Raw genomic sequence first — 12,809 nt, forward strand, 5'->3', positions numbered from 1 at the left:
TCATCTTCTGCACTTGTAGGGGAATGGACTGATATGTGGACCTGTCTGATTAAAAAGGCAATTGTAAAATGTGAAGTGTACAATGCTTTATTGTAACTTGTATGTATGTGTGGGGAAAACAGCTAGAATTAGCTAGTGACAGTGTAGTACTGAGTTTTGGCCACTAGAGGGAGACAGGATGGTGAGAAAAAGAACCTTACAGCAGCTGAAGCTAGGAAACGCAAAGTCATGGTGGGCGGAGTTACAGGGACTAAGAAGGGGAATTCCAGAGAAAGGGAATAAAAGGGGGAGAGTCCCAGGGTTAGAGTCAGTGTGGGGGGGGTGGCCCTGACAGGACAGCTGCAGACAGAGGACGCCTGGGGTACCGGACGACTGGACACCGCAGAGGTAGTAAGTGTCACAGCAGACGGACAGGCTCGACCAGGGGAAGCGCTGTGGCTGGTGACTTAGACAGGCACAGTGAAAGAACCTAGAGGGCCGTCGCATCAGGAAGGAGAAGGAGGAGGTGACAGGTACCCAGGCCAGTGTGCAGGAGCTGTCGTATTGCTGTGGATGTCGGAGAGGACAACCAATAAAGAGGACCTGATTGAACGTTCATCTGCATCTGACTCCAGTCTTTTCGCAACCGGAAGGTACCACCCCCCCAGTCGGCACACGATCCTACATGCTGCAACCAGGGGAAGAGTCTTGAGGAGATCATTTGCATATTCCCAGTGCCTTCTGGGATAAGTGAAGAGTCTCCGCGAGCTCAACGATCACTGGGTTTTGGCCGTTGCAGCTGAAAAGAGGAAATCGGAAAACCAGGGGAAGAGTCTTGAGGAGATCATTTGCATATTCCCAGTGCCTTCTGGGATAAGTGAAGAGTCTCCGCGAGCTCAACGATCACTGGGTTTTGGCCGTTGCAGCTGAAAAGAGGAAATCGGAAAACCAGGGGAAGAGTCTTGAGGAGATCATTTGCATATTCCCAGTGCCTTCTGGGATAAGTGAAGAGTCTCCGCGAGCTCAACGATCACTGGGTTTTGGCCGTTGCAGCTGAAAAGAGGAAATCGGAAAACCAGGGGAAGAGTCTTGAGGAGATCATTTGCATATTCCCAGTGCCTTCTGGGATAAGTGAAGAGTCTCCGCGAGCTCAACGATCACTGGGTTTTGGCCGTTGCAGCTGAAAAGAGGAAATCGGAAAACCAGGGGAAGAGTCTTGAGGAGATCATTTGCATATTCCCAGTGCCTTCTGGGATAAGTGAAGAGTCTCCGCGAGCTCAACGATCACTGGGTTTTGGCCGTTGCAGCTGAAAAGAGGAAATCGGAAAACCAGGGGAAGAGTCTTGAGGAGATCATTTGCATATTCCCAGTGCCTTCTGGGATAAGTGAAGAGTCTCCGCGAGCTCAACGATCACTGGGTTTTGGCCGTTGCAGCTGAAAAGAGGAAATCGGAAAACCAGGGGAAGAGTCTTGAGGAGATCATTTGCATATTCCCAGTGCCTTCTGGGATAAGTGAAGAGTCTCCGCGAGTTCAACGATCACTGGGTTTTGGCCGTTGCAGCTGAAAAGAGGAAATCGGAAAACCAGAGAAGAGTCTTGAGGAGATCATTTGCATATTCCCAGTGCCTTCTGGGATAAGTGAAGAGTCTCCGCGAGCTCAACGATCACTGGGTTTTGGCCGTTGCAGCTGAAAAGAGGAAATCGGAAAACCAGGGGAAGAGTCTTGAGGAGATCATATGCATATGGGCTCATCCTTCATCGTTTTTAAGAAATCTCAAGATGGAAGAGGCCAGGAGCCATTTGGTGAGCTGCATTTCTTGCTACATGTTCACAGACTTACCAGTGGAAAAGCCAAACTTCACATGCCACAAATGCAAGCTTGTGTCCCTGTTGGAGGAAAAGTTGCAAAATCTCGAAGAGAGGTTAGCTACGTTGAAGATCATTAAGGAAGGTGAAGAGTTCTTGGACAGAGCAGAATTATCTCTTCATGTTACAGAAAGAGAAGAAATTCGAAGTGCACCTGAAGAAACAGAGGAATGGAGACATGTGACCCAGAGAAGCAGGAGGATCAGGAGGCAGTCAGCACCCATACTGCTCAGAAACCAGTACCAGGCTCTCACGCAGGAAAACAATGAAGAAATACATCAGGATAAGACTTTGCCAACAAGCAGCAACCTTGTACACCTTCAGAGTCCTCCTGGATGGAGAAAGAAAAATGTTGTGAAGAAGAAACGGAGAGTGGTGGTCATGGGGGATTCCCTGTTGAGAGGAACAGAGGCCGCTATCTGCAGACCGGATATAACTTCAAGAGAAATGTGTTGTCTTCCAGGTGCAAAAATTAAAGATGTGTCTGACAGGATATCAGGACTCTTCAGACCTACAGATGACTACCCATTCCTGCTACTACATGTGAGGACAAATGACACTGCAAGAAACGACCTGGAAACCATCTGCAGAGACTTTGAAGACTTAGGCAAGAAAGTGAAAGAACTGGGAGCGCAGGTGGTCTTCTCTTCCATCCTCCCAGTGGATGGCCATGGAACAAGGAGGTGGAATAAGATTCTGCAGGTGAACAACTGGCTACGTCGATGGTGCCATCAGCAACGATTTGGATTTCTGGATCACGGAGTGAACTACTTATACGATGGACTACTTGCTAGAGATGGGGTGCACCTTACGAAGACTGGAAAGCATGTATTTGGAAGTCGCCTTGCTACACTTGTAAGGAGAGCTTTAAACTAGAACAACATGGGAAGGGAAGCAAAAGACCAGAAAAAGCCATACACCTGACAAATGCTATTGAGAACTCTGCTATTAGAAGTGGAAAGGAAGAACAAAGACGAAAGAATCTAGTTAATAAAAATATTGGAGAAAGAGAAACCAATCACAAACTAAAATGTTTCTATACTAATGCACAAAGCATGGGCAACAAACAAGGAGAATTGGAACTACTAACACAGGAAAAGAAATATGATGTCATTGGAATCACTGAAACTTGGTGGGACAATACACATGATTGGAATACAAGACTAGAAGGATACAACTTATTTGCAAGAAACAGACTTGATAAACGAGGAGGGGGTGTCGCATTGTATGTTAGAAACGCGTATATCTGCACAGAGATTGAAGCTTCAGAGACTGGGAGTTCTGTGGAAACTGTTTGGGTAAGAATACAAGGACAGAACAATGGAAAGGACACCATTGTAGGCATTTACTACAGGCCGCCTGTGCAAGCTGAAGATATGGATGAACTCTTTATGCATCAAATGGCCAAGTTCTCCAAAAAATATGACATAGTTGTCATGGGAGATTTCAACTATCCAGACATTTGTTGGGAATCTCTCTCAGGCAAAACTAACAGGTCAAGGAAATTCTTATCCTCTCTTGCTGACAACTTTATCTTCCAAAAGGTAAGGGAGAAAACAAGGGGAACTGCTACCTTGGATCTAATCCTTATAAACAGGGAGGAAATGGTTGAGGAGGTAAAAGTGGCTGGGACCCTAGGAGGTAGCGACCATGCTATTTTAGAATTTTGGATAACTAGAGGCGGAAGACCTGTGAAGACTCAGACGTCAAGGTTAGATTTCAGAAAGGCAGATTTTAAGGGATTCAGAAAGAGAATTGGAGGGATCCAATGGCTGGATATCCTTAAAGACAAAAATGTCCAGGAAGGATGGGAAATCTTGAAAAATGAAATTCTCAAAGCACAGTTGTTAACAATTCCGAAAAGAGGGAAGAATAGGAAGCATTTAAGGAAACCAGGATGGATGAACACAGAACTTAAGCACATGCTAAAAAGGAAGAAAAAAATGTTTATAAAATGGAAAGAGGGAGGCATATCTAAAGAAGAATATAATGCTGTCTGCAGAACCTACAGGGCACAAATCAGATTAGCTAAAGCTGAAAATGAATTGAGGCTTGCAAGAGATGTCAAAAGCAATAATAAAGGATTTTGGGGATATGTCAAAAGTAAAAGAAAAGTCAAAGATGCTATAGGATTTTTACAGGATGAAAATGATGAAATGGTAAGACAGGATGTTGAGAAGGCTGAACTTTTAAATTCCTATTTTGCATCTGTTTTCTCTCAGAAAGGAAATGTAACATCAACTGTTATTCACTGTCCTATTAAGGGAATAGAAGAATCCAGGATATCTATAAACAGAAAGATAGTGAGGAAACACTTAGCTAGCCTAAATGAATTCAAGTCTCCAGGTCCAGATGAATTACACCCCAGAGTACTGAAGGAGATAGCAGAAGAAATTTTTGAACCCCTCTCTATAATCTTTGAAAATTCTTGGAGAACAGGAGAAGTGCCAGAAGACTGGAGAAGAGCAAATGTTGTTCCTATCTTCAAAAAGGGGAAGAAGGTGGACCCAGGTAACTATAGGCCGGTGAGTCTGACTTCTATACCAGGAAAGATCTTTGAACAAATTATTAAACAACATGTATGTCAATACCTGGATAAGAATGAAGTGATTAAACAGAGTCAGCATGGGTTTGTAACTAATAAGTCATGTCAGACTAACTTAATTTCCTTCTATGACGGTATCACTGATTGGGTGGATCAAGGAAATGCTGTAGATATAGTATATCTTGACTTCAGCAAAGCATTTGACAAAGTCTCTCATACAATCCTTATTGAAAAAATGATTAAGTATGGAATGGACAAGGCAACTGTTAAGTGGATTCATAACTGGCTTAGTGATCGGACCCAAAGAGTGGTCGTAAATGGCTGCACATCCAGTTGGAAGAATGTCTCAAGTGGGGTACCACAGGGCTCTGTCCTGGGCCCTGTATTGTTCAACATCTTTATCAACGATTTAGATGAAGGAATTGAGGGTAAACTGATTAAATTTGCTGATGACACAAAGCTAGGAGGGATAGCTAATACTAGAGAAGAGAGAGAGAGGATTCAAAAAGATTTAAATAAACTGGAGAAGTGGGCAGCAACTAACAGAATGGTTTTTAACAGGGAGAAATGCAAAGTACTACATCTGGGCAATAAAAATGGAAAAAGCATATATAGAATGGGAGGAATAGGGCTAAGTGACAGCACATGTGAAAAAGACTTGGGTATACTAATAGATCACAGACTGAATATGAGTCAACAGTGTGATGCAGCAGCAAAAAAGGCAAATGCAATTCTAGGATGTATTAACAGAAGCATACAGTCTAGATCACGTGAAGTCATTATTTCCCTCTACTCCTCTTTGGTCAGACCTCATCTGGAATATTGTGTCCAATTTTGGGCACCACATTTTAAAAAAGACATCAACAAACTGGTGCAAGTTCAGAAAAGAGCGACCAGAATGGTGACCGGTCTGCAAACCCTGTCTTATGAGGAAAGGTTGCAGGATTTGGGAATGTTTAGTTTGCAAAAGAGAAGACTGAGAGGAGACTTAATAGCTGTCTACAAATATCTAAAGGGCTGTCACATTGTAGAAGGATCAACTTTATTCTCATTTGCACAAGGAAAGACTAGAAGCAATGGGATGAAACTGAATGGGAGGAGACACAGATTAGATATTAGAAAAAACTTTTTGACAGTTAGAGTGATCAATGAGTGGAACAAGCTGCCACGAGAAGTGGTGAGTTCTCCTTCAATGGAAGTCTTCAAACAGAGGCTGGACAGACATCTGACTGGGATGATTTAGTGAATCCTGCTTTGAGCAGGGGGTTGGACCAGATGGCCCAGGAGGTCCCTTCCAACTCTACAATTCTATGATTCTATGATTCTATGATTCTATGCATCCGATCACCTGTTTACAAATGCCTCTGCTAATTGTTATTGTATTAATTCTGACAAAGCAATTCTTATTCCAGAGCTGTGGCTGGATATGGCTTGAGCCAATTTAAGTCTGACACCTTGAAGATAAATCTTCCATTCTTTACACGGTTTAGAAACTCAGCAGATAGGTAAGTACAGCTCAATTACTGTATTTACTGTTCATGGTGGGAGAAATTGGATCAGACCTTGGCATAATGTTAATATGAACAGTGATATATTCTGAAACACTGGTTAAGATGCCTATTTATAGAAGTGAGTGAATGCTCTCATTTGTGTCCTGTGCCTTTTCACGTTTTAATGTTAGTTTTTGAGGCTTATAAATAAGTTTGTACTATGACTAGAATTGACTGAATTTGTTCGGAAATCATTGCCGAATCTGAATTTGCCTTATTTGTGCCATATTGGTACCCTGTTCATGTCGAATTTATGTTTGACGATCGTTTCCGAACGTATGCGCTCCCATTGACTACAGTGGCGTTCGGCGAATATTGTATTTGCATTATTCGCTAGCGATCCTAATCCGAATTGAACATTGAAAAATTCTCTCAACTCTAATTATGACATCAATAATGGTGTTATTGAGTTAAAGAGAATCTGTCATAAGGATTTTATGCCCCAAACTAATGTCATGCATCTAAATAATATTTAATGCGTAATAAATAATTACCTTGCATGTAGAAATTATTTTTTTTATTTGAGAGAAATCCAATGTTGAAATTGTATGTTAATGAGCTGAAAGTGCAGTGGGCAGAGCACTGCACTTACAGCATGCCTGCTACCTGCCGCCTGTCTCTGACTGACAGGTCACTCCTCTTTCAGTGACATGATATGCATCATCAGTGCCTTAGGTAGCGCATGCTTTGTAAGGTCCTCATAACATCACAAGATCAGAGTACCGAATTGCGCATGTTCCACCACAGATGATAATGAGTCATGACGCTTGAGAGAATTCTTGGTAAGTGAAGGTGTAACGCCGGTGTCTCTGCATGCCTTTGCTCTTTCCTCCTGGCAGTGATGCCGACTTACTCACCACCCAGGCCGCCATGTCGTGCCCCCTGTTCCAGCTCCTGCGTTCCACTCTCAGCGTGCACCACACTGCTCCCCTGGCGGTGCGCTTACGGTGAGCATGGGCGCACTCCCGGTCTCTTGAATAGACAGTGAACACAATCCTATGTGTCCCCAGCTAGTAGCTGGGAGGCACTTAGTGTTAGGGCTGGCGGAACGCACCAAATTATAAAATAATAGTAGACGCGTTCACCGCCCGGGGTCCACCGTGCAGAGTTAGTATGCTGCTGCTAAGTAATGGCGGACGCTCAATATGGCGGTATAATGCATGCGGGTTAAATGTCACCCGGTGTGCGCTGGGCGAACTCTGTTACCTCACAGAGCCGCACTAACAATAATACACAAATGCTGAGCCTGTTCACACTCACAGCGCTCGGGGAGAAGACCGCTCGGTATATGGTCACAGGACTCTGGCCCCAGGACATAGGACCAGCGTCCCTCTAGACCTACCGAGCGTGTGGCGTCACAGCTGCAACCGCCGCTAACAGAAACCAACTGCCGCAAAGTGGACGCTAGTGCTGGGAAGTGACGAGCACTTGTGGCCTATGGCTAGCCACTGGCTAACGCTGACTCTGCAACTAATTCCCTAACCACATACATAATATCAAAGGGACGGGAATTTACAGCTGGTGCGTTACAGAGGGCGAAGGGCATGACCAGATACTCATAATGGCCATCCCTGGTATTAAAGGCTGTCTTCCACTCGTCCTCTTCACGTATGCGGATCAGGTTGTAAGCCCCTCATAGGTCTAGCTTAGTGAAGACCTGGGCCCCACGCAACCTGTCGAACAACTCAGAGATCAAGGGAAGAGGATATTTGTTTTTGACGGTTATTGCATTGAGACCTCTGTAGTCAATGCACGGACGGCGCTCTCCACTCTTCTTCTTTATGAAGAAGAATCCCGCCCCCGCTGGTGACACCGACTTCCTAATAAACCCCATTGCCAGGTTCTCACGGATGTACTGGGACATGGCCTCCATCTCTGGAAGGGACAGAGGATATACGCGACCTTGAGGAGGTTCCGCACCTGGCAAGAGGTCTATAGGACAGTCGTAGGGGTGATGGGGCGGAAGGGTCTCAGCTGACTTTTTCAAGAACACATCCGTGTATTGCTGGTAGTGACTTGGGAGTGCGGAGAGATCCGCGAGGACCTCGGTGGAGGCTATCTGAACGCGGTCCTTCACACACCTATCATCACAGGACTTGCTCCAACCCAGTATTCTCCCCGAGGACCACTCTATATGAGGAGAGTGGCAACGCAACCAGGGAACTGCTAGGAGGACCTGGTCGATGCCCTCGGGCATAATAAGGAGCGACAATGTCTCGTGATGGAGTAGTCTGATGGTTAATTTGGAATGGTAATGTCGAACCGTTCACCACCCTGATGTTGACCGGCTGAGGTAGCATAACCAAGGGGACTGCGTGCTGGAGCGCAAAGGCTGAGGACATAAAATTACCCTCCGCTTCAGAATCTATGCAAACCTCCACCGCCAGAGGAGAGGAGCCGAACTCCAACACCCCCTTAAAGGTTAGCTTGGAGGAAAACGGTGTGGTGTCTCGTAACCCTCCTGCTGTTGCCACTAGACGTGGACGTTTCTCTGAACGCAGTGGGCACCTATTGGCAAGGTGACCAGACTGTCGGCAGTGAGCGTGAGCTATGGAGGTTCGATCTGGGCGGAACTTAGAGCCTGTGTGAGGCACCTCCCTAACTGCCGACGACTCGAACGCTCAATCGGGAGACTCCAGAGGTTTGGAGAAAGTTGGAGCCAACCTAAACCTCTGTCTGGACTGGGAGCGCTCCAACCCTCACTATAAGAAGCGGAGATTAATACGGTTGGAGATGGTAATAAGCTTCTCCAGAGTGCCGACAACCTCCCGATTGGCCAGAGCGTCCTTAACGTGGTCAGCCAAACCCCTCCAAAAAATTGGTATGAGAGTATTATCTGACCATTCCAACTCGGAAGCCAGTGTCCGAAACTGAATGGCATACTGATTGACTGGGAAAGAACCCTGTGTCAAGGCCAACAGCTGGAGCGCGGTATCGTGTGTGACCCATGGTCCCAGAAAGACCTGCTTCAGGGAGGCTAGGAACTGCGAGGCTCCCTGAACCAAGGGGTCACCACGTTCCGACACTGGGGTGGCCCAGTCCAGAGCCCTGCCAGCCAGAAGAGACACGATAAATACGACCTTAGCCCGCTCAAAGGGAAATCGCACAGCCAGCAGCTCAAGCTGAATAGCACACTGGCTCACGAATCCCCTGCAGGAGGCACTATTGCCCGAGAACTTCTCGGGCAGCGGGAGGTGGGATAACATCGATGCAGGGATGGACATAGAACCAGCATCCCTTTAGACCTACCGAGCATGTGGCGTCACAGCTGCGAATGTCGCTAACAGAAACTGACTGCGGCGAAGCGACAGTGCCTGCCCTGGTATGATGGTGCCCTATGGCAGGCGACACCATCAGACGCTAGCTGGGAAGTGACGAACACTTGTAGCCTATGGCTAGCCACTGGCTGACGCTGACTCTGCAACTAATTCCCTAACCACATATGTAATATCAAAGGGAGGGGAATTTTAATGAGTCATTCACCAGGTACATGCATCCATCATCATCCACACATATAGCAACTAGAGTCTACACTCGCGCCTGGCTGAGCGGCCATGCGGACCTTTTATAGCCTTGCGCTTCCGGGACCTTCCAGATGCTCCAGATGGACCAATCGGAACAGGAGAAGGACCTGACCATGTGACTCCCGATCCCCAATGGGAGATCGTCTCATGAGCATGCTTAGTGGGCCGAAGGAAAGACTTAGCCTCTGAATTCTTTTGCTGCTGGCCAGGCTGCATTGCCATAACTGAACCAGAGTTGGCAGTAGCAACTGAACCCACAATGCTGGTGTGGGCTGAATGCCGAGATCGTGAAGTCTGCTGAGCAGGCTCCACTGCGGTCGGAGAGGAATGGGAAACCGAAGGTGGCAAGGCTCGGAATTCCCACTGTGCAGCGCCGGGAACCCGACACCTAACACTTAGTACTTAAGGCATCTCCACCTGTAGGGAGATACCGAAGCAACCTTTGAGTTTTGGCTTGCTAGCTGCAAGCCTGCTGTCAGGTTCCTGAACCTGCATCTGTTCTAGTACCTGTTCCAGTCTGATCTGTATCTGTACTTTAAACTGGAAACAGCACATGTGGTACCTGTGCGTGAAACCACTCCAGAGGTACTTGAACCAGTACTTATGCTTGCTACTTTGTCCTGTCTGTAATAGCACTACTATCCATTCCACCATTATCTGGTCCCATCTTTGACTCAGAGACTGTGTCTACTCTTCTTTGCCCACTTTGATTTCATCCTACATTTTTGTCCTGCCAACAAGAACATCAAGGCAGATGCCTTCTCTGTTGGCAAATGCAACAGAAATTGACTTATTGTTTATGTAAAGGAGGACTTTACAGTAGCCTGACAGCAGATGGCGATAGTGTGAAGTTAAATGTTTGCTGTATTGTGGGGAGGGAAGCTCTCTTGTTATTGTTAATTTCCTTTACTTTCGCTTTTGACTGTATTACAGCAGCAGCATGGGCTGTGTGCTTCTGAATTCTCTTATCTCATGTTTACCCATAAGAAGTAAATGCTGTTTACTCAAGATAACTTGCTCAGTGAAGTTCTCCTGTGTACCGGTGGATTCTCAAAAGATACACTCTGCTACAGGTTATGGGCCCAGGCACCCAGGACAGAGACACCCAGAAGATAACTCCATGCAATAAATCCAGACACCGGAGAAGCAGATAAGATAAAACCCAGTGACCGGAGGCTGAAAAAAAAAATCCAGATACATAGGGACAAAGAAATTTATGTTCCAGGACATGGATGACCGCACACAGGAGATCATTACAGAGAATCCCCCCACACAGAATATATAGGAACTCTCAAGAAAAAAGAAGAATATCTTCATAAAACAAGTAAGATTATATAAAATTGATGTGCATCACTGAGCTGAAACTCACAGTAGCTAAGCTGAACAGTGAAAATGATCAGTTATGGAAATTCAAAGTAGAGATGTTGTTATCTAAAGATGATTTATGGGAAGTAATCATTACAGATAGACCTGATGAAGATAATCAGACATAGGATAGAAAGAATAGAGAAGCTAGAGCCACCATTAGCTTATTAGTGGATGATGCTCAATTAATACATATAAGGAATGAAGAAACAGCAAAAGGAATGTGGGACGCATTGAAAAAGCTATATGAAAGATATAGTTTAAATCACAAGTTATTTCTATTAGGAAAGCTTTACAGTATGAGATTGAGTGCAAATGACGAAATGCAGAAGCACATATTGTCAATGATGGAAGTAATATCACAGCTAAAGTCAATTGGTGAAGACATTGAAGAAAGTCATGTAGCAGCAATATTATTGTGCAGTTTACCAGATTTGTATACAGCCTTGATAAATGCCCTAGAGACAAAACCAGAAAAAGACATCACATTAGATTTTGTGAAAACCAGATTAATAGATGAATATCAGAGAAGAAAAGAACAGACAAATGATTCTTCTACTGAAAAGGACAGTGGAAACGCTCTTAAAGCTACAGAATTTAAAAAACCCTATAGTAAAGAGACAAGAGAATGTTTCAGATGTAAGAAAAAAGGTCACTTAAAGAAAGACTGTACCATATGGAAAGCAGAACAACAAAAATTGCAACATAAAGAGCATACACAGAAAGTGAAAAACACAATTTCCAATTCATGTGAGAATAATTGGAATGGCACAATTAAAGTAACAGACAAGAAATCATCACTTGGTTGGTTTATTGATTCAGGAGCAACAAGTCATATGACAAGTGACAAGAATTTCTTCACTGATCTTGATTTAGATAAGAAATAAGCCATTTATCTTGCAGATGGAAGCAAAATAACCGCAGAAGGTATAGGACAAGGTATGTTAAACTGTTCAAACAGTTCAGACAAGATTCAAACATACTTGTACAGAATGTGTTGTATGTTCCGAAATTGGAAGGCGGATTGTTATCTGTGAAGCGTTTAACAGCCAATGGAATCACTGTAAAATTCAAAGACAATGAGTGTGCAATTCTAGCATATGCAACAGAAATGGACTTATTGTTTGTGTAAAGGAGGACTTTACAGTAGCCTGACAGCAGATGACGATAGTGTGAAGTTAAATGTTTGCTGTATTGTTGGGAGGGAAGTTCTCTTGTTATTGTTAGTTTCCTTTATGTTTGCTCTTGACTGTATTACAGCAGCAGCACAGGCTGTATGCTTCTGAATTCTCTTATCTCATGTTTACCCATAAGAAGTAAATGCTGTTTTCTCAAGATAACTTGCTCAGTGAAGTTCTCCTGTGTACCGGTGGATTCTCAAAAGATACACTCTGCTACACTCTTTAGGACCTTTCTACCTCCTGACCCAGGTGTACGGTAACACTGGGACCCTGAATGCCCTCGCTCCTCCCTCCTGACAGGGATGCCGACTGACTCACTGTCCAGGCCGCCCTGTCGTGTCCCCTGCTCTGACTCCTGTGTCCCAGTCTCAGTGTGCACTGCACCGCTTCCCTTGCGGCGTGCACTCCCAGTGTCTTGAAGAGACAGCGTGCACAATCTTATGTGTCCCCACCCAATAGCTGGGAGGCAGTTAATATTTAAGACCCCTCAACCTGTAGGGAAGTGCCTGAGCAACAATCGAGGTTTGGCAATCTGATAGCTGCAAGCTTTTTGTCAGGTCCCTGAACCTGCATCTGTTCCAGTAGGGGGGCATTTTCAGCACAAAAAAATGTGCTGAAAAACTCTGCTTATACACGAGTATATATGGTAGCACTATGTTGGAATATGTTTGGTGCAACAACTCCATTCCTGTGTATGAGTGTTTAGTTACTAGATTTGCATGCGGTTCATAAAGTTATAACAAAAAAAACCTCCCAGAAGCTCACACAGGGACAACATGTGACTGTATTTCTTGTTTTT

At 44.9% G+C, this 12,809-nt stretch overlaps 1 protein-coding gene across 4 annotated transcripts in view; it reads left to right on the forward strand.

The window, feature by feature from the left end:
• Nucleotides 1-12,809, forward strand: part of LOC141096891 (chloride channel protein D-like) — a 346,533-nt gene that overhangs the window by 95,523 nt on the left and 238,201 nt on the right. For all 4 annotated transcript variants that reach the window (XM_073583783.1, XM_073583784.1, XM_073583781.1 and 1 more), the window contains exon 7: nucleotides 5,803-5,895. In XM_073583783.1, coding sequence (XP_073439884.1) covers nucleotides 5,803-5,895 — 93 coding nt within the window. The remainder of the gene's footprint in view (nucleotides 1-5,802; nucleotides 5,896-12,809) is intronic.

Source organism: Dendrobates tinctorius, unplaced genomic scaffold (assembly GCF_039654945.1).
Source record: "Dendrobates tinctorius isolate UK_male_01 unplaced genomic scaffold, ASM3965494v1 ptg000081l, whole genome shotgun sequence".
In the NCBI taxonomy this organism is placed as follows: domain Eukaryota; kingdom Metazoa; phylum Chordata; class Amphibia; order Anura; family Dendrobatidae; genus Dendrobates; species Dendrobates tinctorius.